The 24,569-nt window shown below is 40.3% G+C and overlaps 2 protein-coding genes across 3 annotated transcripts in view; one reads left to right on the top strand and one right to left on the bottom strand.

Annotated features, from left to right (window-relative positions):
- Window positions 1-13,863, bottom strand: part of ppm1lb (protein phosphatase, Mg2+/Mn2+ dependent, 1Lb) — a 37,263-nt gene extending 23,400 nt beyond the window's left edge. The window contains exon 1 of the mRNA XM_019874255.1: window positions 13,013-13,863. Within this exon, the coding sequence (XP_019729814.1) occupies window positions 13,013-13,411 (399 nt within the window). The 5' untranslated portion in view covers window positions 13,412-13,863. The remainder of the gene's footprint in view (window positions 1-13,012) is intronic.
- Window positions 13,864-14,722: 859 nt separating this feature from the next.
- Window positions 14,723-23,600, top strand: nmd3 (NMD3 ribosome export adaptor). Of its 2 annotated transcripts, none has more exons than XM_019874248.1 (16): window positions 14,723-14,835; window positions 15,202-15,276; window positions 15,915-16,049; window positions 16,144-16,240; window positions 16,382-16,462; window positions 17,121-17,249; window positions 18,128-18,218; window positions 18,901-18,979; window positions 19,483-19,579; window positions 20,155-20,272; window positions 20,988-21,133; window positions 21,878-21,990; window positions 22,070-22,142; window positions 22,269-22,375; window positions 22,516-22,586; window positions 23,298-23,600. In XM_019874248.1, exons 1-16 carry the CDS (start codon window positions 14,738-14,740, stop codon window positions 23,426-23,428), a joined length of 1,641 nt encoding a protein of 546 aa, XP_019729807.1. In that variant the 5' UTR covers window positions 14,723-14,737; the 3' UTR covers window positions 23,429-23,600. The 2 variants fall into 2 exon arrangements, with proteins under 2 accessions (XP_019729807.1, XP_019729808.1); XM_019874249.1 differs by having other exon boundaries at window positions 14,738-14,812.
- The last annotated feature ends 969 nt before the right edge of the window (window positions 23,601-24,569 follow it).

The following is a 24,569-nucleotide window of genomic DNA, read 5'->3' as shown; positions in this document are numbered from 1 at the left end:
GGATAAGCTCATTAAATAAACTCAGAAAAGGGCAGCGTACCTCTCTGGTTTGCAAACACATATAGGTTCTACATGGGTAATCTCTCCCCCACACACACACACACACACACACACACACACACACACACACAGACACACACACACACACACACACACACGCACACACGCACACAGACACACACCACTAAAAATAGTGTCAAGTCGAACAGGGAAGGAAAAGAAAAATGGTTTGGGAAAGTCAGTACATGGACAAGATGAGCAGGAAAGTGAAAAAAATAAACTGGAGCCATGCAGTTAATGTTTTGTCCCAACCTCCCAAGTGGGATTAGCGTAAATCTAATATGTCCCGCTGTCACTTCAACTCCTTTTAGCCTCGTGTTAAGGAGTAGCTCAGGAAGGGAGCGGGGCTCCTTGGAGCCTGAAGCTGCTAGGATTAGTGCACAAGCTTCCTCTGCACCACACTAATCAATTTGCGACTCCGCTTATCTGCCTACCATGCACTGCAAGACATCATTTACTAAAATAGACAATGACATATATACTGTAGGAGTGGTGGAAAGTACAATTTGAGTAGTTGTGATACTTAGTGGACAAAATACAGTTTCATCAATAAATTTATCAACACTAAAAAAAGGAAGGCGGGACATCTGCATCACAATTGAGGGGTTCAAATTTGAATCCGGGCTCATGTGCAGTTTGCACATACTCCCTGTACCAGTGCGGCTTTTGTGAAGTCCGCAGGTGTGAATGTAAGCGTCAATGATTTTTTTTTGGTCTAGAAAATGGATAGAAGGATGAAGACTGAGCTGCTCTACAGTATACCTAAGTTTAAAAACATAAAATTGATAGCCTAATATCATAATTGCCTCTGTCTTCAACGTTTTCGGAAAACCAGAAAAAAAATAACGAATTCAATGAAGAACCCACTTGTCTCAAATCAACCATTGTTCATTACATGGCTAAGCTTCTTCACAGATATAAAGAAAAAAAAATGAAGCAAAAGATGAGACTCTTTTGATCAAAACGCTGTGTTCTGCACACAAAAATGCAGATATCTCAAATATTTGGCTATCGCTGAATAATTGTGTCTGGTCACAAGAAGAGTTGAAAGGAGTAATGACGTCACCGGGGTTGGAAAGTGTCGGTGTCCCATTTTTTTTTTTTTTCTATGTGAGGCCTACAACCCTTGTGCAGGCCTCAGACAATAAAACTGGCAAAACATGCTGGTCTGTCTCTCTCTAACTGACTCTCACTTTGCTTGTCATGGTCTCGAGCCACTGTGGACATGCTTCTGAACTTAAAAAAAAATAAAAGGTCAGGATTTTCCCAGATTGGACTAAACATTCCCATCTGAAGATTCTGTTGATGTATTTCAATAATGGCCGTGTAAATCATCAGACTGGTGACTAATAATTCTCAATCTGCCTTTTTTTCATTCAACTTCATTTATTTACTGCTTAAAGGCTCACAACTGTTTGTTTTTTTCCATGTAAACAGCAGATTCCTTCAGTGGAACGCCCTGAAGACGTAGTTTTTTTATGGGATGGATATATTTTTGTCTCCTGTCATTGGTGGAAATTATGACAAGTCTGCCTGGTAAGAATATTGTTGTGTTTATTTATTGATGCAACACACTAAAGCCCTTATTCACCCATGTGCCTGAGAGGGAAAAGGCAGTTAACCGTACGTTTTTCTGGCTGCGCGGTCCCTCATCCACTTAAGACTGTCATTTATGCTCCTTCATTCCAGATAGGCACTCTGGGTGGAACAACCCTAAAATATGGGTGTTCCCTGTCAAATCTAGCCTGAGGCATATTCTCTCATCAACTTAAATGCTTTTCCTTTTAGGCTTCTGAAGCTGTACTAAGTCAAGGTGAAACATCATATTGCACTTCAGGTTTAGATGCAATTACTTTTTACACCACAGGTACTAATAATCTTGTAAAAGAGACTTCCATGAAAGCTATCAGCAAAAGCTATTTGCGAAAATGTAGAACATGCAAGATTAGTCCGTAACTAAATGAACAATGGTGGACCGCAGCATGGTTGTTGCATTCGCGCTCTTCAAAATAATGAGTTGACTGCGTCGCAACTGCAATTAGCGTACACATGTTATTGAATGACATCAAATAAGAATTAGAAATATACAAAGAGCGCCCTCCATAATTATATGGCACTCCTGGTTAAGATATGAAGGCCTTCAAATGAATTATATTTTTTCCAAGTGCACTCTCATTCTGGGCGGCACGGAGATCAACTGGTTAGCACGTGCGCCTCACGGTACAGAGGTGCAGGGTTTGATTCTGGCTCCGGCCTTCCTGTGTGGAGTTTGCATGTTCTCCATGTGCCTGCGTGGGTTTCTCCCGGTACTTTGGATTTCTCCCACAATCCAAACATATCCATGGTGGGTTATTGAAGGCTCTAAATTGTCACTGGGTGTGATTCTTAGTCCAATGGTTTGGATGTGTGCCCTGCGATTGGCTGGCAACCACTTCAGGGGTGTACCTCGCCTACTACCCGAAGACAGCTGGGATCAGCTGCAGCACGCCCGCGACCCTTGTGAGGATAAGCGGATTAGAAAATGGATTGATGAATACTCACACACTGAAAATTGAAGATATGATGAAAATGTGTGTTATTAGGTAAGTATAAAATTTTCACATCTACAAATGCTAATTAATATAAAGTAATTCCCCCCACAAATTTCCCCAGTGTGGGACTAATAAAGGTTATCTTATCTTATTATCTTATCCCGTGAGCAGTGTACATCGCAGTGAGCGTGGCTCCGGGTCTGCTCGCCACTGGTTATATTTAAAGGATTTGCTCCTCACACTCAAGAGTTCCAGAGTGAATAGAAACCATGTGCAAATATCAAATGTGTATTGGCCGCATTCCTTCCATTCCGATTGGTCCATGCGTGTGAGCCAGTGAGGCACATGTGAGCGCCAGACCAGAATTAAGTGTTTAAATCTTGCATTGAAGAATGCACGAATCCAGAAGATGTGTAACTGAAATCCATCCATCCATCCATCCATCCATTACCAAACCGCTTTATCCTCACGAGGGTCATGAGCGTGCTGGAGCCTATTGCTTGAGAAGTAGATCTTTGGTCAATCAAGGTTGGGCACCCGTGCTTTGGAGTGTTCCATTAACCTGCCATGCATGTTTTTGGAATGTGGGAGGAAACTGGAGTACCCAGAGAAAACCCACGCAGGCATGGGGCGAACCTGCAAACTCCACACAGGAAAGCTGGGGCTATAATCGAACCCCGTACGTGAGCACTGCGACGTGCTAACCAGTCAACCACTGTGCCGCCGTAATTTAAATCATATTGCTAAAAAGTGTGTTCGTGCAGATGTGGGTTTGTGCGTGCTGGACAATCACACAAACGGCTATTACACAAGATGCACCTGCTCTACCCTTGCTGCCATCCGCCAAGAGAACAGGAAGAGCCACATTACGGTGAACTGGACAAACGTCCTTCTCTCTCACTCTTTCTCGGTCCACAATCGCACCAATGTGACTAATATTGAACAACTGCCACTTGCTAGCTCTTCTCAGTCAACATTCTTCTCCCGACGCCCACCTCTGCCAAGACAGCGAGCGCACAACTGACTCATCTGTTTCCCCAAAGGCGCTCACAAAACAAGCAGCTAATTGTGGAAGCGGTCGCTCACACATAGAATTAGGCTCCTGTGGATTGAACGTGAAAGCAATCATTTACTTAGAAAGTGACAGGCCTCCTGTCGATATCCTCCTTTAAAACCAATTGGGCTAAGAAGTCCAGTTGATTACAAGCCTGATTAAATATGAGGCTGTTAATCAGGAATGACTGAATGCAATAAATAGATCTCTTGAACCATATTCACAGCAGAATGAGCATTATGAGTCAGAATGTCTTGTCTTTTTTTTTTTTTTTAACACACAATAACCAAATCCTTGGCATGTTTGGCAACTCAACGCGGAATGTTTGACGATCAACCAAGCGACTCCGGCAAGTAGCAGAGAGTGTGCAAACAGCGGGGATTGAAGAGGTCCTGGCAGAATGGTTCCATTCCCCAGAGCCGACCTTGAACACAAATAAGTGGCATAATAATGGATGAATTGTGTGGACTTGATTGTTGACTGATTGCGTCCCGGGGACTTTTGGGGGGAAAAAAAAAACTGTGTACTGTACACTAGTACTTGGCAGTTGGCAGCAACCAACACAGACGCCGTTCAGTCTCAACCAGCTTGCAGTGTAAAGATGACAAAATGTCCACCATGCGGAGTTGAGGTGCATGTATGACTTTTTTTTTTTTTTTCGTCGACTATAATGTGATGAACATCGAGTCAAAGTACAGCTCAGTTCAGTTTCGGTTTCGGCCCTGGCACAGTGCAAATTAGCCTCAAACATAAACACATACTATTCAACAACATGTATAATATACATACATCCACGGTATATCAAGTATAAAAGTTAGGCTCGCTATTTAACATCCTGACCGCCTGAAGATAAAAACTGTCTCTAAAATAAGAGGGCCGAGCCTGAAAACTGTGTAAGCGCCTCCCCGATGGTAAGCACCAAAAGAAATTATGTGGCAGATGCCTGCAACCCTGTAAAATATTAAGGCGTTTCCTCCTTTAACGAGCGTCATCTTAGGGAGTGTAAACCCAGTATTTTTTTTCCAGCTGATCCCACTACCCTAGTTAGGTGCTTCCTGTGCTGTTACGTTCCCAAACCAAACCAGTATAGACCAGTCAGGATGCTTTCTATCGCTGACCTACAAAAATTAATTAAGGTCATAGTGGACATGCCATATCTTTTGAGACATCTCAAATAATAAAGCCCAGCTATGCTTTTTTTTTTTTGATAGTATAGCTGACACTATCAGACCGGGAGACGAAAATCCGAATGCCCCAAAATTTCACCCTGCAAACAAACACAATAAGTCGATGATATGAGTGATATTTTTCTCAGCACAAAACAACGGTCCTCAAAATGTGTTGCTCCCCCCCCCCCTAATAAAAACATAGTCTGACAGATCCACAGAAAATCAGATACCTAAACACATTAAAAAAAAAAAAAAAACACTCACCGTCACGCTCAATTTAGCTGTGGTAAGTGGGAGCACGCCACATCTTTTCTTCAATGAGCCAGCTGGTCTCATCTTGTGCTCCACAGCATAGCGTGTCAAAAGACGGGCATCGTAGCCGAGCTCAAAATAATTAAGCGTTTCTCTGCTCCACTCTTTCTATTTAAATTGTGCTTTTATTATGTTTGTGGCAAGACTTGCATATTTTGCACGTCACCATGCTACCGATCTCAGATTTGGAAAAATATTTCCACATGCTCGAACAGCCGTATGTTGTGCTTTGGCAGGTGTTGTGATGTTGGTTGCTTGTGTTCTTCACACAGTTACTGCCCATGCATTACTGGACATAATTCTATGAATTAATTGACCAAAAGCTTTAAACATCGATGCCGTGTAGTTAAGTGCACTAATCGGTTCAACCCCTAATGCATGCAAGGCTTCCATACAACTTCTCCCGAATGTCGATCAAGGACATTTTAATCAAACGCCTACTCTGATTAAAAAAACAAAAAAAACAACAACAACAACAATAATTCCAACTGGGCCTAAAGGGAGATTACCCGTGAGCAGATCTAAATACAAGTTTAACAGCAGGGAGCTTTGCAAGAAAAAAAAATTAAACACATCAAAATCATGTCATTCCATGCAACATAAATCCCATTTTAGAACTTCTTGCACATCTATTTTTCCTTAACAATTCCTGGATAGGAATTGTAATCAAATGCCCATCTTGATGAAAAACCAAACCAGTCCAATGGGAGATTACCCGTGATCATATCCAAAGATAAATTCAACCCAAGGGAGCTTTGCTAACAAAAATTCAAAACCATGGCACTACATGCAGCACAAATTCAAGTCTTGCATATCTAATAACTCTGCTTATCTTGGAGTACATGTTATAATTTTCTTGGAGAAGTTCGATTGCTGAACGCCAATTAGGTTACTTTTTATGGAAAACACAGACAGTGGAAATGAGGATACAGTATTAAGAATGTTTACGGCAAAGCTAAATTGTTCGATGGGCATCAAGCCATTCAGCCTTTTATTTGCCGTTTCTCTGCTGCGGTTCCACACTACGGACAAATTAATGGAAGGCGGCCACGAGAGTGTTTCCCCCCCACCCCTACCCGCCCTCCCGCCCCCAGAGTCTTCCCACCCTCTGGTGTCATCTGTGCAAGTATTTTCCAACGGTGCATGACCTCCTGTGCGCTGCTCCACTTTCCACTTCGTTTAACCTCACAGAAGAGATAAAACCTTGTCGAGTGTCAACTTCTGCCACGAGGGACGTGAAGTCAGTACAGGAGGATGACAGCGGAGACAAGACAATGTGCCTGGCCTCATTAGACCAACCCTTGTTTTCCGTCCTACGCCTGGAGTTGCCAGGAATAAAGTCCAACTTGAAGACAATGTTCACTGATGCTTGTTTCTCCAAACTCTGCTCATGATTTAGTCACCAAAACACTCTCGCAAGCCATATTCGATTACCGTCAAGTCATAATTTATAGAACGTGATGAGACGATGTTAGTTTGATTACGTCCTTGAGAGAATTCCGACTTGGCTAAAAGGGTGGGAAGACAAAAATATATTAAGGCCCGTATCTCACTGAGCGGAGAAGGTTTACGAATGTTTGCGCATGTAGCAAATGTTTTTTCGCCGGGGTTTCGTACAAGGTTGCAAAGACATTCGTCAGACATTTGCCAACAGTTTTAAAGGTCGCAAGCAATTTTTCTTGAACGTGGATGGATGGTTCCTTTTAAGGCGTATTCATTATTCCCGAGGAGTCGATTTTCAGTCATTCGCTGTGTTATTTTATATTGTTCTACATTGTTGTACTGAGTAAAAATGTTTTATCATCATCTTTTTCATTTAGTTTGAGCGAACAAATCTTCAAATGTGAATAAAAACATTAGAAAGTCGTAATCTATTCGTGACGTATTTTCAGCGTGAACATTGCTGAATGATTTCCAGTCAGTGAAAAGCAACCAATGCTTTTCAATCTGTCTACAAAATTACTTTGTCGGTCATTCATAGATTTTATGCGTCACCAGTGAGCTTGACTGTCTTTCTCAAAAGTCCTTAATGGCCTTTCAAGAGAAGAATTACCTTTTCAACAGTGTGCTTGCAACAAACAAGCATGCATGCACACATATAGACACTCAAACACACATTGCCATCTTTGGTCTCCAGAGACAGCATCCTTTGTTTGCTCTGGCTAATCCTGCAATACCAACAGTCCATTTGGCCACATACCGGCTTCCTTTCATCCACCCCAAGTGAGGGCCAGTGCAGGTTGAATGCAAACAGCTTTTGGTATTTTAACTACATAACCCCAATGTGCTCCAAGCCTCGGGTACTAAACAAAGCTGCACATAAAAAGCATGCAGATACCTGTATTAATATTCAACACCGGCTTCTTTGACTTGTTAAAATGGCCACGGTGAAGTTGCAAAGAAGGTGAACCGGGTCGCATGATTGCGTCAATTGTTCCCTAAAGCCCCGTATATTTGACAATTTTAGAAATTAATAATAAAGTTGAAAATAAAATGGCCTTTCAGACTGAATGTAAAGCTAAGGTAAACTAAGGACAATGCTGGTCAGTCAGATGCCGCTCGTTGGTTGTAGATGAATGCTTCTTCCAAATTTTGGGGGGGTTAAATTTGTTTTGTCTCTGCTATTCGCAGTCATGGCCTTGAAGTCTCAAGCGAGTCTCAGGTTACTGCTCAGGGGAAAAAATAAAATTCAAACAAGTCAAGATGAATCACAATCAGTTTCAAGCAAGTCGAGTCAAGTCATTACGTAATTTAAGCCAGTCGTAAGTCAAGTCATACGATCTTGCTCAGTCACAATTATACTTGAAATTGGAGTGAATAAAAGATTATTTACTGGAAAGAAAAAAGTACATTTATATCTCTAAAAATGAAATGAATACACCAAAAACATACATTTACAGCTCCAAAAATGTTATTCCAAACAAAAAATGGAAATGAGTTGATGTGCGGCCATGTCCAACCCTGTTGCAGGACGATGGAAATTGGCTTGGAAAATTCGATGCACTTCAAGTGCGACTAATTTGTCCAGGCCACTAAAGCCAAGTTTCCAGCAAGTGGTACGGTTCAGTTTGCCACAGTAGAACTCAGAGCAGGTAACCCAAATCATATTGATGAACTAATTGTTGACTAATTGTATTTTGAAGCAGTCGAAGCAAACTGAGAGTCATGTACATATCAGCAAAAGGGAACTTTGAAAGGATGGTAAACGGAGTGAACTTCACTCCCCTCCTTTGAAAACAGGATTACAAAAGGATTCCTCAATACATCAGATCTCACAGTGTCTAAGGAAACAATTTGGCAGCAAGAGAAGACCCTGAAAATGACAAATGACTCGTGTTGACATTTCATGCAGGTCATCCTGTGTCAGCGAAAACCCAGTGACGGTTTAATGGATAACTCCCCTCACCGAGCCAGAAATGAGTCCAAAGTGACCATGGTTGGCCACTGATAAATTTAGATATACTGTATAGGTTCACGGTATTCCCTCACTCCTTCAAAGTTCGTGTATTGTGGATTCACTGTGTCTTGGATTTTCATTTGTGACCAAAGCTTTATTTAAGTTTTACCATTGCTGTTTTGCGTGTTTTCTAACTTTCCTTATTCCATCTAAGTCAGACAAATGTCAGTTTATTTATTTATTTACTTATTTGGGGGCGGGGGGTTACATAGACCAAGACTGTGAACATCAGACGGATTGTTGCATCCAAAATCCTTGTTTCCTCGTGGTGGGTGCGTTCTGAAATGTGGTCTAAGTCCGCTGCTTCACTCAGTGTTTGGAAGCTCAACTTTGGAAAAAAGTTGTTCAAGTGGTGCCATTCAGATATTCAGAGTGCATCAAAAAAAAGGGAGCCCAGTGCAGGTAGTACTGTACAAGGAAAGTCAACAGCTACGTTCAGCAATTATTGTGGGAGGAGTCACGCCCTACAGTCCGGCAGCATATAAGGACGAGGACGACAATGTTGTCTTCATCACTGTTTTTTTTAATCGTAAAATGGCTTCTCGTAAGCAGAATACCGCGTTGCAGTGTAACCAAAGGCACAGTCCTCATGGATTAATAATACTGCCATGACTACAATAGTCTACTACTTCCGTAATATAATATTCAATAGCCCTTTTAACTTTTTGAGACAATTTTGTTTCTTGGAAAAATATTGCTTGCAGTTCGCAATTTTTTTTTAGGTTTCATGTTCTGTTTTAGACAGTGCTTTAACTTACCATGAGCTTTTACCTTGTATGACAGTTAAGAATGGCAAAACGTTAATCAAAAAGGGGTTGTTTATTAATTTCCCTTATTCCCTATCGGAAATACAAACAATTCAGACACCGACTTGCAACCCAGAACAGAATATGTTTGAAGTTTAAAATTCCACACTAGGATTTGAGCCCTGCACTTAGCTTATTGATGTGTCTTGGGCAGTAAAGAGCCCCTGGTTCACTTCCCAGTGCTTTGATACCATAAGGTGTAATTTGAATGAAAATGAAATCAATGTGGAAATAAATAAAAGCAGTTAAAGTTGGTGCGGCACCCTTCTCGTTCCCTGCCTGCTGGCAAGAGGAAAGCATAGAGGTTGTATCCCAAAGACGCAATATGGCGCGCATTTCATGTTTATTAAAAAAAAAAAAAAAAAAGAAAAAACAAAAAAGAGAGCTTCAGAGTCGACAAAGTTTTTGCTTGTGGACATGCAGTAATAAAGCGGCTTTTCGTCTACATGAATAAACACACTGTTTATGGCCAATATTTATTTGTCCACGACTCCAAACCACACATTAGTTCACAATCTTTAAAAAGAAACTGCAACAGGCTCCAGGGGAAAAAAAACAGCATATGACCGCTTTTGGTCAAAAGTTGTCAGCAGCCAGAACTTCGACTCTAAGATTGAATTATCCCCAAAATAGCAGCTATCATCTGTGCTTTCGCCTTCCTATTTTAGGAATGTTATCATTCAACATCAACCAAAACAGAGTCAAACTGAGTTAAAAAAAAAAAGTACAAAATCCCATCTGTGCTGATCGATGAGGTCATGCTGGGGCACAACAGTGCTCGTCACGTGACATGTGGAAAGAACTCAACGAGTCAATGCAATCATCATTCAAATTTCAGTATTTTTCTTGAACCATCGCGATCTTACACTGCACTCGCTGTCACTCGGGCATGTTAGTTAGCGTCTGTTTGATTTGTTGCAAAAAGGCAAACATTACTCAAGTATCAACTGGAGGGGAGACGAGCAGATGATTGATGAGCCACTGCATTTCACTTATGTGACAGAACAAAGCTTTGGGTTACCATCATCCTTAATGATAATAATAATAATGGGGATGGCTGAGTACCTACAGCAGGTGTGTCCAACCTTTTTTGACAGAAGATCTATTTTACAACCAACCAACCTCCCGCGATCGACCAGTTACCGCACGGGCACGCACACGCACCCGCAGTAATGCGCAGGTGTGCATACGCACGCACGCATGCCATGATGAGAAACAGCCATAATGGCCCCTAACATGAATGAAACAAAAAAAATTAAGTACCTGTAATTACAAGAGTTTGTGAGAAGGAAATCACTGTCTACCTTAGTAGAGACCTGATGCAAAGGCATGGGATGAACTTTTGCAGCGTGTTAAGTGCAGAAAATTGTTCGTATGTGTAGTGTTTTAAAATGTTTCTCCTGCCGCTCCAGATTTCCATATATATACTGTATATAAAACCGTAGGTTAAAGGTGACCTGCTTTTTCATTTTATTTTTTAATACTTTATTGTGAAAGTGAAACTGATAGGATGCTTAGGGTGCAGTGTACACTAACACAAAAATATATAATATTAATAATATGCACACATACACACAAAATATATTTTTTTCCATTCACCCATACACCCCTCACGATTGACTTGTGACCAGTCCGCAGGATATCGGTCGATCGATGTCGCATTGGGCCGAAACTGGTCTTATTTTAAAATATTGAGTGCTCATGGAGGCTGCTGATACCAGCCACCGATACCTAGGGCAAAAAAACCCTGACAACGTCGTTGGCGCTATATTGTGGTAGTTTGACAGAGAGTCAAATCATCCTCTGCGTCAGAGAGAAAGGTCTTTTTTTTATCCTTGTGTAAAATGAAATTTTATAGACTGGTACATCAAAAGTATACAGGTATCAATACTTTGTCAAAATATGAAAAAAAATATTGGGAAAAATGAACAATGTGAATACATGGATACTGAACTGTAGTTTTAAGTTGTAATATTACCATTCACCACTAGAAGGCAGACATGGCTTAAATGCACTGATACCAGGTCTTATACTACAACATGAGTTGGTCTGATAATTTTTTGCGAATTTCAAATGATATCTAGGGCAAATGTAGTACCTCAATAATATTTCATTTTTGAGTGAATACATTTTGGGGAAAAATACACAAAATGAGTTCTTGCACTTAAATTTGGTTTGCTGTTCAGCAGTTTTGTGCCGTCCTTGAATGATTACTTTTATTTAAGAGAACCCTTTGCACTGGGGGAGAGGGGGAGAATCACCAGTATGTGGTTATTTTGTTGTTTGTTGTTACGTTGGGATAATGGATCTTCTATTCTCAGGATGAGAAATGTATCGTGAAAATTGCACTCTAAAATATCATTTTTGTCATATATCTGATGAGGAAGTCTGGGGTTCTATGTGGCCCCCCGCATAGAACTGATGAAACCCCCCCCCCCCCCAAGCATTTAGGCTGCCCATCACTGACCTAAAAGGTTTCACTGGAATACGCGTGTAGGTGTCCATGTGTTGTAACAAGGAAATCGTGTGTTACCGTAAATTCAAAAGAAGTATGTCACAAATTTACTACAAGCTCCTGAAAGACCAGACTTGTCAAGCGGTATGTCCTGATTTGGAGGATAAAACGGGTTTGGAGACATACTTTGCCCATGCCTAACTACAATGTAATGATACATCAACGCCTATTAAACTGGTCCAGTGCTTTACCAGCTCATGAGAACAAGCCTTTGTGTCAGAGTATCATTATTTCTAAAGCAATTCTATCAATAGTTGCTGTTTCATGACTGTGTGCTTTAATAAAGTACCCTTCCTAAAGTGGTTGCCCTAAGGGGTGGCGGTTGGTTAAAATAATGAAATTATACTTGCTAACCGCAGACCCAAAATAATCATGGTTCAAAACCAACCTTGGTTTAGGGTCATGGTTCGGTTAAAATTTGTTACCTTATGATTGACATTTTATTTCATGCTCATTTTTGTATAATTTGAACTCATTTTAATGTATCTGACTGATTTTTTGTGTGCTTTTTTTTTACTTTATTATTCTTGCAATAGAAATTATTTTTGAACACTACTGGTGCATGTTTTTTTTTTTAACCAAAACAAACCAGATGGCAATTTTCAAGTTATAGATACTGTACTGTTTTAATTTATTTATTTTTATACGTCTTCTCCATAACCGTCGTTAACACACTTAGTGCTTTATTGAAATGTAGTGTAAATTTACTGCAATTTGCCCTTGTAGTTCAATGCACCACCTTCTGAGATTAAAAACAATGCAAGATGTGACAGATATTTTTCAAATCCAACCTATAAACTGAAAGTTTTCCCCTTCAGAGCAATCAACTTTCCCGACACACCTCATATGTGGGTAATAAGGTGTCAAGATAACACACAGGATAATGTAAAATAGAAACTCTACCTGAGCTGCTGCAGGTCTATCGTTGCCGTATGAATGATCAATATCATTGGCAGAAATATTATGCTGTTTAGGGCCCCGTGGCCATGCATTAGAGCACCCTGGCACCTGGCTTATCATTGTAAGATCCCAAACCAAACAGGTGTTGTGTGAAGAGGAGTCATTTGGAGCGATTTTTGGCTCCCTAATGTAAAACCACTAAACTCACCTCCCCGCCGTGGCCGTCAAAAATCCCAAAAATGGACGGGTGGCTCTTGTTGACGATGTCGGCGAGCACATCGTAGCGGTCCTCCATGTGGTCTCGCCGCCCTTGGATAGAGTACACGGCGACGTTGTGGCTCTTCAACTCCCACGTCTTGGCGAACTCGGCGTCCAGGACGTCCAGGCCGCCGAAGCGCTCATTCTGCATCATCTCGGCGACTTTCCCCTTGACCATCTTGACGGCGTCGCGGCTCGACTTCACGATGGTCTTCACTTCGTCCGTGTGGAAGAAGTAACTCCATAAGGCCAAGCTGATGCACAGTAGGAACAGGGTCTCCGGCCGGAGCAGAAAATAACGCATTATACGACCTAAGAGGGACAGCAGGGTCATCGTATCTTCTATCATTTATTATGGTTTACAACCGTGGGAGAATCGCAGCAGGTTGTGCGCGTTTACGCCGGTCAATTTCACTCCATGGCTTGCATGTGCGGCGAGGATCCGTCGTGGAGAAACAGGCTCATTTAATCCAGAAGATGGACAGTTGATGAAGAAATGACACTTATTCCACCGATGTGTTCGAGCTTACCACTTCAGCGTTCAACCCCGCAGTGATAGACGCTCAGTCCTTTGACCACTCGGGGGTCCGGCAAGTCCACCACGTCGGTTTCGACGAAGACTGCGTACCGGTCAGGGGTCGAGCTAAGCAGGCATCTGTTCTTTTGATCAACCAAGTTACTGTCCCCCCTGTCCCTCAAAATAGCTGCTTGAAGCGCGTCCTCACATTCCCAGCTGCCACACGGGCTGGCTGCGACCGAACACTGCTGCAGAGTGAATTCGCGTGCCGTGATGCCTTCACTTACACCAAGTTATCTCAAAATGCTCACCTGCAGCTTCTGTCACACATTTTAATAACGTAATTTAAGTCTTACCAGGAAGCCAAGTGTAAATCATAAAAAAGGAAAATAACTATTAAAAGAAGACAAATATACACCGAACAAACGTGAATTGTTAACATTATCCAAGGTAATAATTGTCCGTTCGTGAATCAAGATGCAAATTTGCGCTCAACATAGATTGTATTTATTTTCAGAAAATAGCATTGAAAATCATTGGTAAGAGCCGACATGAAGCAAAATGATGGAAATGAGAGTAGTAGTAAAGGCATGGACCAACCTCAACAAAGTAACAAAGGTATCAAGACTGAATCGGGCGTTTCGTCAAATATTTAAAAAATAATTCAATTAGGATCTGTGACATAGATTTAAAATATTTTTTGAAGCCTTTGGTAAATGTATTTAAATAGAGAGGCTAAAAGGGAAATTTGGGAATGAGATGTGGGTACCTATATGTGAGCTAAATCAAACAAATGAAATAATGACTTAAATAATATGTACAAGATCTTTCAAACCGTAATCGTACTTGAAATTTAATGAGCAAAACACAAGCTACACAGAAAACAGTGTGCACTGTGGTTGAAAAAAAAAAACAAAAACAAACAAAAAAGACTAAACATTGTGCATATTTTTCCGATAGTCATGAATGCGTCCTTCCTTCACGGTAAAGCAAGTGACAGACCGTGCTTTGGAACCATTTAAAGTATTTGTAGACCTACGTGATAGATATTTGACTTTAATTATTATTATTATCATCTGGAAAGTCGTCCTTGCCATACTTCTGTTTATTAATTAAACAGTAGTTGCCTAGTTTTACTCAGGCGCACGCAAGGCAGCTATGGGTCCTCACGCCATGAATTCCGTCACTCAGCCTTTCTCCACGGACCTCGATGGAAAAAACGTGGAGCTGAAACTGTGTGCAGAATCTCTTTTTAAGTATTTACTATCATTAGTAAATATCTAAGTTGTGTGCCTACTAGATTTTCAACTGTTGACATATCTTGTGAACATTATTTCATAGTTTTTCATCAGTGTCTTTTCGGTTTACCAATTTGGACAAGAAGTAGAGCTGCTAATGCTTATGCTAACGCTAGGTGTTTGACATTAACGCTAGAGCCAATGCTTGTTCTAATAATTTTGTCATTGGTTTTAATCGTCGGAAAATACACACATTCATGATTGTGTAGCATTTGGCGTAAAATTGTGACAACTAAATTATACCCTGACAACTCGCTGTGGCGACCCTCGATGAGACAAGTCCAAAGTCCCAACAAAAACATCATCTATTGATTGTGTCCGTAGGAGTCCTCACGAAACTGTCAGGTTGTCAAGAATGGAGTACGTACAATCTGCTGCCACGAGCACTCAGGGAAATATGTAAGTAGTAAACCTCTTAATCCAGGGGTGTTAAACTCATTTTGACGGCGGTGAAACCAAATAAATGTTTAATCGTCTCATATGATTACTTGTGCACAACAAATTAATGAATGACTACTTTTGAAATCAGTCAACTATAATATATTTTTCAATTATTGTTCGAGTGTAAACAGGGTAACAATTATTGCATCATCTCGTTGTTGATATATTTTGTTGCTTTTTGAAAAGTAGTTGCTTGGGGTGATTGGTAAATTCGCCAAATATCACCAATAAATCATTAAGTTGGGATCAGTGACTGTTCTTTTAGCGCTTCTGCTCACACATGCACTTTGAATTATGGAAGACCCCAAAAAATAATATATATATATTTTTTTTATGTCACTAGTGAATTCAAATAAAAATGAAAAAAGCACTTAATCGCCCAGGCCTGGTTCAGGCTACGTACTAGTACAGACTAAAAAAAAAAAAAAAATCTATTAAAGTCTATGTACTTAATAGTCATTTCTCTTATACGATATTTTGCACCAGTCCCAGGAGTTATGTTAGCATAAAATTTATTAGAAGGTTAAAAGCCATTATAGATATTGGTTGACTCAATTTGCTTGAATATTGTTCATTGTATTTTCTATTGTTCCCAGCCTGTGCTGCACTTGTGGCGTCCCAATTCCTCCTAACCCGGCCAATATGTGCGTGGCTTGTCTGCGCACTCAGGTAGACATCTCAGAGGGAATTCCCAAGCAAGTGACAGTGCATTTCTGCAAGCAATGTGAACGGTTTGTCCTATGACATTTTTTTTAAACCCTAAATTGAGCCTATGAATCAACGACTCCAAATTACAACATTGCTTTGTCCACCTTCTCTTTGCAGGTACTTGCAGCCTCCAGCCACATGGGTGCAGTGTGCTCTGGAGTCCAGAGAGCTGCTCACTCTTTGTCTGAAAAAAATTAAAGGCTCTATGACCAAAGTACATGTTTCTCTTACATCTAACATTTCTATTGACATATTGACACTTAAATATGTCAAAGATGCATGTTAACCGGGAGGGCTGGCAATGAAATGCAGCATGTTGTTATTTCATTCATTCATAACACCTATCCTCTTCTAGGTCCGACTTATTGATGCTGGCTTCTTGTGGACAGAGCCTCACTCAAAAAGGATTAAGATGAAACTTACCATACAGAAGGAGGTAATGATAAATACATTTTGAGGCCTCAATTATTGTCTAGTCTTATGCTTTGGGCAAGTGGAAATATACCCAAAATGTGGTCTTTATGTTTATTGACCAACCAAGACGGATCAGCAAGTTTTTATATCTCTGGTGAATTTTTCCAGAAAAACGGCAAGTAATGGCAGTAACTGAGTGTGTCGTCTTGTACCAAGTATTCTTACTCTGCTGCACAACCTAGTTCGTTGTGTGCCATTCATAGCCTCAAAATGTCACATGGTTCGAGACCGTCGTAAACCAAGCATCCTCTTTACATATTGACAAACACAAACATTTCTCCATGAATTTTTACCATAAAGAAGTTACCACATTAATTTTCCACACATCATTTCAGGTCATGGTCGTGGGAAAATTAATTTGTGTAAACTATAAAAGATTCCAAGTCAAAAATGTATACCTGCGTTAAGATGAGGATGTTGAGGATATGGTAAAGCTACACTTTTGTATAATTGACACGAAATTGAGATAGTACTCAATATTCTGTAATTTGTCTTCCTTCCTGAATGATGTTGATATGAGAAGAGAAAAGCAAATGTTAAGCACTCGTCATGATGACCACTGTCCGCCATGTTGTGACAGCGGATGGCCAAACCTGTAACTATCTCTTTGGCCTCCCTAGGTGTTGAATGGTGCCATCCTTCAGCAAGTCTTTGTGGTGGAGTATGTCATCCAAGCTCAAATGTGCGACGACTGCCACCGCGTGGAAGCCAAGGACTTCTGGAAGGCCGTGGTTCAAGTTAGACAGAAGGTAAGTGATTGTGAGCCACCAAGGTCACATTTACTCTGTCAAAAGCTGACTTTGGCTGATGTTGAAAAAAATTAAATAGTCAGTCTATATACAAACCATTTCAATCAGGTTGGCACATTGTGTTAATCATAAATAAAAACTGAATACAATTGATTTGCAAATCATGTCCAACCCATATTTAACTGAATACACTAAAAAGACAAGCTATTTAATGTTCAAACTGATGAACTTTATCGTTTTTGCAAATATAAAGTTAAACCACATATTCAGAGAGTATTCTCATACATATGATTTTTAATAAGTTGTGTATTATGAGAAATAAGGCAAAAATGTTAAATAAAATGTTAGATAAATGTTCCACTTCTGACAAAAAGGTATAATTACGGTAAGTCAGTGCTTTAGGATGCAGGGTGACAATTTCAAAATAGTTTAAAAGAAGGCTGATATTTTTATGACAGGTCATGATTGTGAGAGTCAAAATATTACAAGAAATAAAGCCATTAATAATAAAAAAGCAGTAAATGAACCTAGTGCCTTGGTATAGTTCCATTAACATCACCACTCTTTACAACCTATTCTATAAAAATTAATAATCCTTATTATCAAGGGATTTATTGCAGGGATATACTGTAGCTCAACAGTATGTGCAGTTGCTCCAGATTGGCAGTTAAGATTAATAACCTTGACACTTGGCAGACTTTAATGTGTAGCAGTTAAAATGAGACGGACCCAAGAAAAAAAAGTTAATTGTTGCTTTACAATTCCACTGGAATACATTTTAATAAATGGCCTTTTCAGCATCTGCAAATGTTTTCATATGCCCGCTCAATTTTGTCTGGACTGTTTTTGTCAAAAGGTTTCTTTTTTATTTCTGACAGACTCTTCACAAAAAGACATTCTACTATCTGGAGCAACTAATCCTCAAGCACAAGCTTCACCAGAATACCCTCAACATCAAAGAAATTCATGGTGTGTTTTGTACATTTGTATTGTTTCTTTTGAATGGTATGCATTTTTACTAGATAAGATGGTGGTTGTCAGAATGAGGTACTGGTACCAAAAGTGGTACTTGGGTTCCTTCTATTGGTATGTAAAAGAATCACTGAATTAAAATTAATGTTCCAGTGGCTTAAACTTAAAAAAAAAAAAAAATCCAATAAAGTATATTTAAGTATAGTTCAGTGGTATTTATCTTCTAAATCCTACACATTTTCATTTAATCTTTTTGATTAAGTCAGACCGTGTAATGTTCCAGCGGCTTACAATAATGACATGTTTTTTAGGAATATAAACTTTACCTCATTTTTAATGAACAGTACCTATTACTATGATACTGTATGTTAATGTTCCTCATAATGGTGATACGCAGACAGCCATTTTTTAAGGGTAAAAATTTGGACACAATAATATGCACAATGTAGCATAAGGCAAGACAGCTTTGTTTATATTGCACATTTCATACCCAGAGTAGTCCAATGTGCTATACAGGATTAAAAGAATGTTTTTAAAAAAAAAAAAAAAAAATGAAGTTCCCCACATCTGACAGTGTTTGTTCTGCCACATGGCCACCATGTTTTCTCTCATCTTTCCCTCTGTCTTTGTTGTGTTGCTCATCGGCTCTGCACCAGTTCATGTTGTTGTTCTCTCTTAGAGGGCATTGATTTCTACTATGGCTCCAAGCAGCACGCTCAGAAGATGGTCGACTTCCTCCAGTGCACAGTGCCCTGCAGGTGAGCTAAGTAAACAAACAAGGGCCTGCCCGGCGATGGGTAAACATTTCACTTATTTATAGGAAGCTTCAATATCGCTTGCTGCTGCGAAGACGGGAATTAGAAGTTTTCGATGGGTTGGAACGTTAAACATGGAGCTGGCTGGTGTAGCTTACTGATGATTTACCTGGGCAACTTTTGCTGTCGCATGAAAAGCAATATGCCTGTTTATTTAACATAAAACAGTAAGACACAGATTATGTCAAACTGGTTCTCATATCCTGTCAAATCAATAGGGGTCTTGAAAAATAGGTAACTCCCGGGGTTCAACAGTGCATGAGAAAACCTTCTCATGGGTATGTAGCTATCTTTGATCGTTTTGTCCAGAATACAGAATTTCTATGGAAAATTGAGTGTATAACCAAAATGAAGATGATGACAAATACAAATTTCTTTCACTGTGTGCATTCTAACTTGAAACTTTTCTGAGCATGTCTAAATTTGGTCTTTGCTCCAATCTGAAGGTCAAAAGTGTCCCAGCGCCTCATCTCTCACGACATCCACTCCAACACATACAACTACAAGAGCACGTACTCGATGGAGATAGTGCCTGTTTGCAAGGTATATACGTACACTCACACCAGCTTAAGAAAAACGTGAGATGATCCAGTTGTGACATGGAGAGAAAAAAATCTGATCAAACCGTGACTTCAAAACTGATTTGTTTGCAGCAAATGACGTTGGCCGGTATGTTGAAATGTACCAGCTAATGCAGAATGACTACGCTCCCTCTACAAAAGTATTGGAACAGTAGAAACTGTTGAAATCATTTGGGTTTGAGAGCACAAAATCAATTTGTCAGTATATCAGTAGTCTATCAATCAACGCTTAATTTGCCTTTCATACTTAAAAAAAAAAAGCAAAACAAAGTTCTTCACAGAATAGGTCATAACAGACTACAATGGATGAGAGCCGTCTATGGGTGGGAAAAGTAAGCAATCGTGAAGGGAGAGAAAGAAGCTGGAAAAAAAAGAATGAGAGCCATTGCATAATAAACATTGGTCTTACTGTTCCAATAGCTTTGGATGGAAGTCAAGATAGTCGCCATGTTTATTTTTAGATTTTAGTACGCAGCGTTTTTCAGTTCAACAATTTCACATTCCTCACTTTGGAACTGAATTGTCTCCTGTTGTCAGGACAATGTCGTGTGCCTGTCGCCACGGCTGGCGCAGAGCCTGGGGAACATGGGTCAAGTGTGCGTGTGCGTCCGTGTTACCAGCACCATCCACCTCATCGACCCAAACACCCTGCAGAGTAAGTCAAGGCTGCCTTTTAGGCCAATTGACATTGTTGGTTGTTTGTATTGGAACACCTACAGGACACCCGCCACGATTGTTATTTTATGGGTAGATTTGTAGAATGTACAGTGGCACCTTGACTTAAATGAACCGACTAAAAAATTTTGTGAAGATGTGATTTCAAAATACGACTGATATAACTGGAGCTGACTTAGTTAGCGAGACGGCAAACACATTTTCTTACGCAAGCCGTCATCGCTCGTTAGCGGCAAGGCGGCTCAGTGGGAGAGCTGCTGAATCAATTAAAGTATGGCGGCAAGTAGCCGTCACGCATATTTCTCTTTTCTCTCTGGTGCAGTCTGGCGTGTCGCTCAGCGGAATTTTGGCATCTTGAAAGCCACATGCACGTTATTAATTACTCTTCAAAGGGCACGCCATTGTTGTTACAGAATGCAGAAATGGCTCGTGTCTTTTCAATGTTAATTACATGCACATTTTTCCTTTCTTTCCCCTCTATGTTTCGTTGTCCTGGCCTTCTTTCCTATACTAATTGCTTTGATTTCTTCTATTAGTGCTAAGTGAAAAGGGAGTGACGCAGCACATCACGATTATTTGTATCATCTTTGTAAAGAATCACAGTAAACCACATAATTGGAGCCTCGCTGCTTTGTCGGGTTTGCACTCATGACGCACAATTATACCTGTTATATAATAATTAATCTTTCACCCAGTTGCTGAGGTTGACAGTAGCACATACTGGCGCCATCCCTTTAACAGCCTGTGTAACCCACGGCAACTGGAGGAGTTTATCGTGATGGATATTGACATCATCAGAGACCAGAAGTTGGCTGTTGGAGCTGGCATGAGGTCCAATAAGGTGAGCGGGGGATGTTTGTGCATGGCTACACAACGGAATGCATTAATGGGGGTCTTGTCGAGGGGGCATCGCTATTCTCTTGGAGGCAAAATCAATAGTGAGCCATTACATTATTCCCGAACCTGCATGTGGGATTCAAGCCAGCATGAGAGAAGTGTTTTTGTATTCACTGCACAGGGAACAGAGGTTTGCTGTGACACAGCTCTCAGAATGCATTATTATGATTATCTTATTGATCCCTTTGTCACAGTAAATTGGAGAAAGAAGGCAGAATTTGACTGGGTGTTTATGTTCCTCTTTTTCATGATGCAAATGATGATTTGTCAATGTGTTACACTGCCGCATTGTCGCGCCAACTACTGATGAGGAGTACTCACACAGTCTGACGTTTTTTTTTGTATCATGACTGGTATCGAGAGCATTCTCGAGCACCTAATACCTTCAAATAAGGCCGGTATCAGCCCAATACTGATAACTGATGTCTTTTCTCGCTTCTGGCCAGCTGCTTCAAAGCATATTGTCAGATCTTTCAAGAGCCACAAAATATTGTGTTCTGTTACAAAATAAGCACAGAACCTACCAAAAGAAAGTTCATGCTCTTCTTTCGGAGGAAAAAAAGACAAATTCTATATTTGATCAACTTTACAAACTATTTGTATGTTTGAAAAAAAAAAACTTATCACTAATAGGTTACGCGACAGAGCCGTTTTAACACTCTTATTCTCCTCCCTGCGTGTGTTCCAGCACACCCTGGCTGAGCTCTGGGTACAGAAGACTTCAGAGATGAACACCTGTCAGCAGTACCACTGCCGCACATTCCTGGGCCACCTGCTCAACATTGGAGACCTCGTCATGGGGTTAGTATTGATGACTTAGGCCGTTTCCTATCCATTTGAGGAAAAGAGCGATCACGAGTTGCCGTTTGGTTTCCAACAGGTACGACTTTGCCAATTCCAATGTCAACGACGAGTTCTTGAATAAGATGAACCCTCATCACGTACCTGATGTGGTAGGATTTCTCCTAAATGAAACTCTGCCATATTTTCTTTTTTTACTTTATACTGCCCTCTTCTGCAGAAACACAGCAGTGATGCTTGCGCTTTGAGTCATAAAAATATCAACTGGACTCTTAAAGGTGCTGATCAAGAAGAGCTTTGACCGCAGCCGCAGAGTGAGACGCAGGAACTGGAAACTTCAGGAGATGGCCAAAGATAGAGAGGGCATGGATACAGATGATGAGAGGTACCCCAGTGCTTTTTTTTTTTTTTAAGTGAAAGATAGCTGCAGAATGGTGTCATCTCAAATTTCAACCCTACTATTTTTGGTTTCTGCTGGCTGACACTACTGAATTTCCTATCTTAACTCTGCATTTGTGTCCTCAGACAATTCCAGGACTTCCTGGAGGACCTGGAGGAGGATGAGGCTCTCAGGAAGAATGTTAACATCTTTAGAGGTGAGCAGCTGGACACCACAGGGTTTCCACTGTTGATAAAATTGTCCCGTGTACTGCCAGCTTAGAATTTCAATGAAAATATATTCACAGGAAGGTATGTTACTAAGTTTAGTATTGATGTTTATACAGTGGTGTTTTAATTCAATAAATGCAGGTTGGCTACCGGTACATCGGAAAACAATGTTACTCTCTTTCCGTGGAGCTTTTTTAAGACATTGTCCGTCAGTGCTCTGAAAAATTTTCCGCCATGTACCACCTAAAAAAAATTACTTTTTCAAATACAGCTTTAATAATTAACATGGAAAAAGTAAGAGTGTTGGTCGAAAATGAACCAAAAGATTCATTCCTAAAAAGTATATTCACTCTTATTGTAATCCAAAGTAAGTTTATGCACTCGTTTGAATATTAACACCACTCTTAAATATAGGAAAAGTTTATTTGTAGTGTCATTCTATTAGATTTCACATACCGTTGCCTTCCTAAAATAGTCCTTTTTTTCCCTGTTTTATTCAGAAAAACTGAACATACACTAATTTTAATGAATTAATAATTTCATTGATCCTTGTTTCGCACACCACTCGAGAGCCCACGAACAATTTGTGGCACACCTAACACTCTTTGAGACTCACTGGACTCTATGTGATTCGGGTTTATTTATACGTTGGTGCTCATGATGTATTGCGACTGAATTTTTTTGAAAATTCATTTCAGATGCCTCGAAGATCCCAGTGGAGAGCGACACCGATGACGACGGCGCGCCACGTATCTCCTTGGCAGAAATGCTGGAGGAGCTCAGCCTCTCGGACGCCACGGGAGGCGAGGGAGACGACATGATAGAGTAGACGCCCCGAGTACTGATAAAGCCACGCCGCAAAAGTTGAGCTAAAGCATATAATTTCTACGAACTCGCAAATTGAGACTTCGTTTGAAAAACCCATCATGTTCTCTATAATGCAGTTCCTGGGCTCATCAGAGCTTCTTCTGCCTGTACTTTTCCTGAAGATATAATAATATTTGGAATAAGTAGGACTGTCAAAAATAAATATTTATCCATATGCAAACTGCTTTGGGATGCCTTGCTTGAAACATCCACCAGAGAGTGCTGTAGCATCAAAGGTAACGATGGTGAGAGCAATTTCACCGCAATGGGCAAAAGTCAGCCTTGAGGTCAGTGCTCCAATATTGCCTGTATAGCTCCAGTGGAGCCAGTACACTGCAGTTGAGTTTTGGCACTGTCAAGAGCAATGTAATGAGTATTAGCACTGAAAAAGATGGAGAAAAAAATGACAAAATACAGACATAAAAAACCCTGATGGTTTAATTTGATGATTTTTATATTGGCTGTCAGTCATCTCCACAGCACCCCACCCTCCAATAACAATGCTTCTCTTTTTTTCCAATGCCGTCATTTGGCAATTTCAACTTGGTAGTTTTGACATTTGATATTCTACTGGTAACGTCTTAATTTATATGCTGATGTTTTTGAAGGCGTTATACACAAGAGGCCTGTACAAAAATGCAAAATGCACAACTCCCCATCCTTTAATTATGTTTGAGTAGTTTTGTTGTGTGACACCTTTAGTGTGAATTACAGGTGAATTTCATCCCAAATGTTGTCAGTGGGATTCTGACATGTAAGACAAGACAAAATCAACTCCAGCAGTTCCACTGTATTTTATTAATCCCAGGAGGCAGCTTGCCTTCCTGATCTGCTCAAATAACATGATCACACTGACTGACCGTCAGTCAAAACTTCCTCTTTGCATATCCCCTGAGGATGAACCCGGAACAACGTTAAGGAATTGTAACCACTCAACAGCTCTTGTGTGGATTTGTTTTTTTCACCTGGTAGGATGTCATATGAGAACCTTGATGGTATCTCTGTTGTAAGAAAATCAATGACAACATTGTAGTGTCAAAAATAAAAGCCGATGCTTCTTGCTGAGAGCATAAAATAGATGGACGGCATCCAAATAAAATGAG

Source organism: Hippocampus comes, unplaced genomic scaffold (assembly GCF_001891065.2).
Source record: "Hippocampus comes isolate QL1 unplaced genomic scaffold, H_comes_QL1_v1.1 scaffold125, whole genome shotgun sequence".
In the NCBI taxonomy this organism is placed as follows: domain Eukaryota; kingdom Metazoa; phylum Chordata; class Actinopteri; order Syngnathiformes; family Syngnathidae; genus Hippocampus; species Hippocampus comes.
The sequence above is the reverse complement of the archived record's forward strand: the minus strand, read 5'-3'. Positions and strand labels throughout refer to the sequence as shown.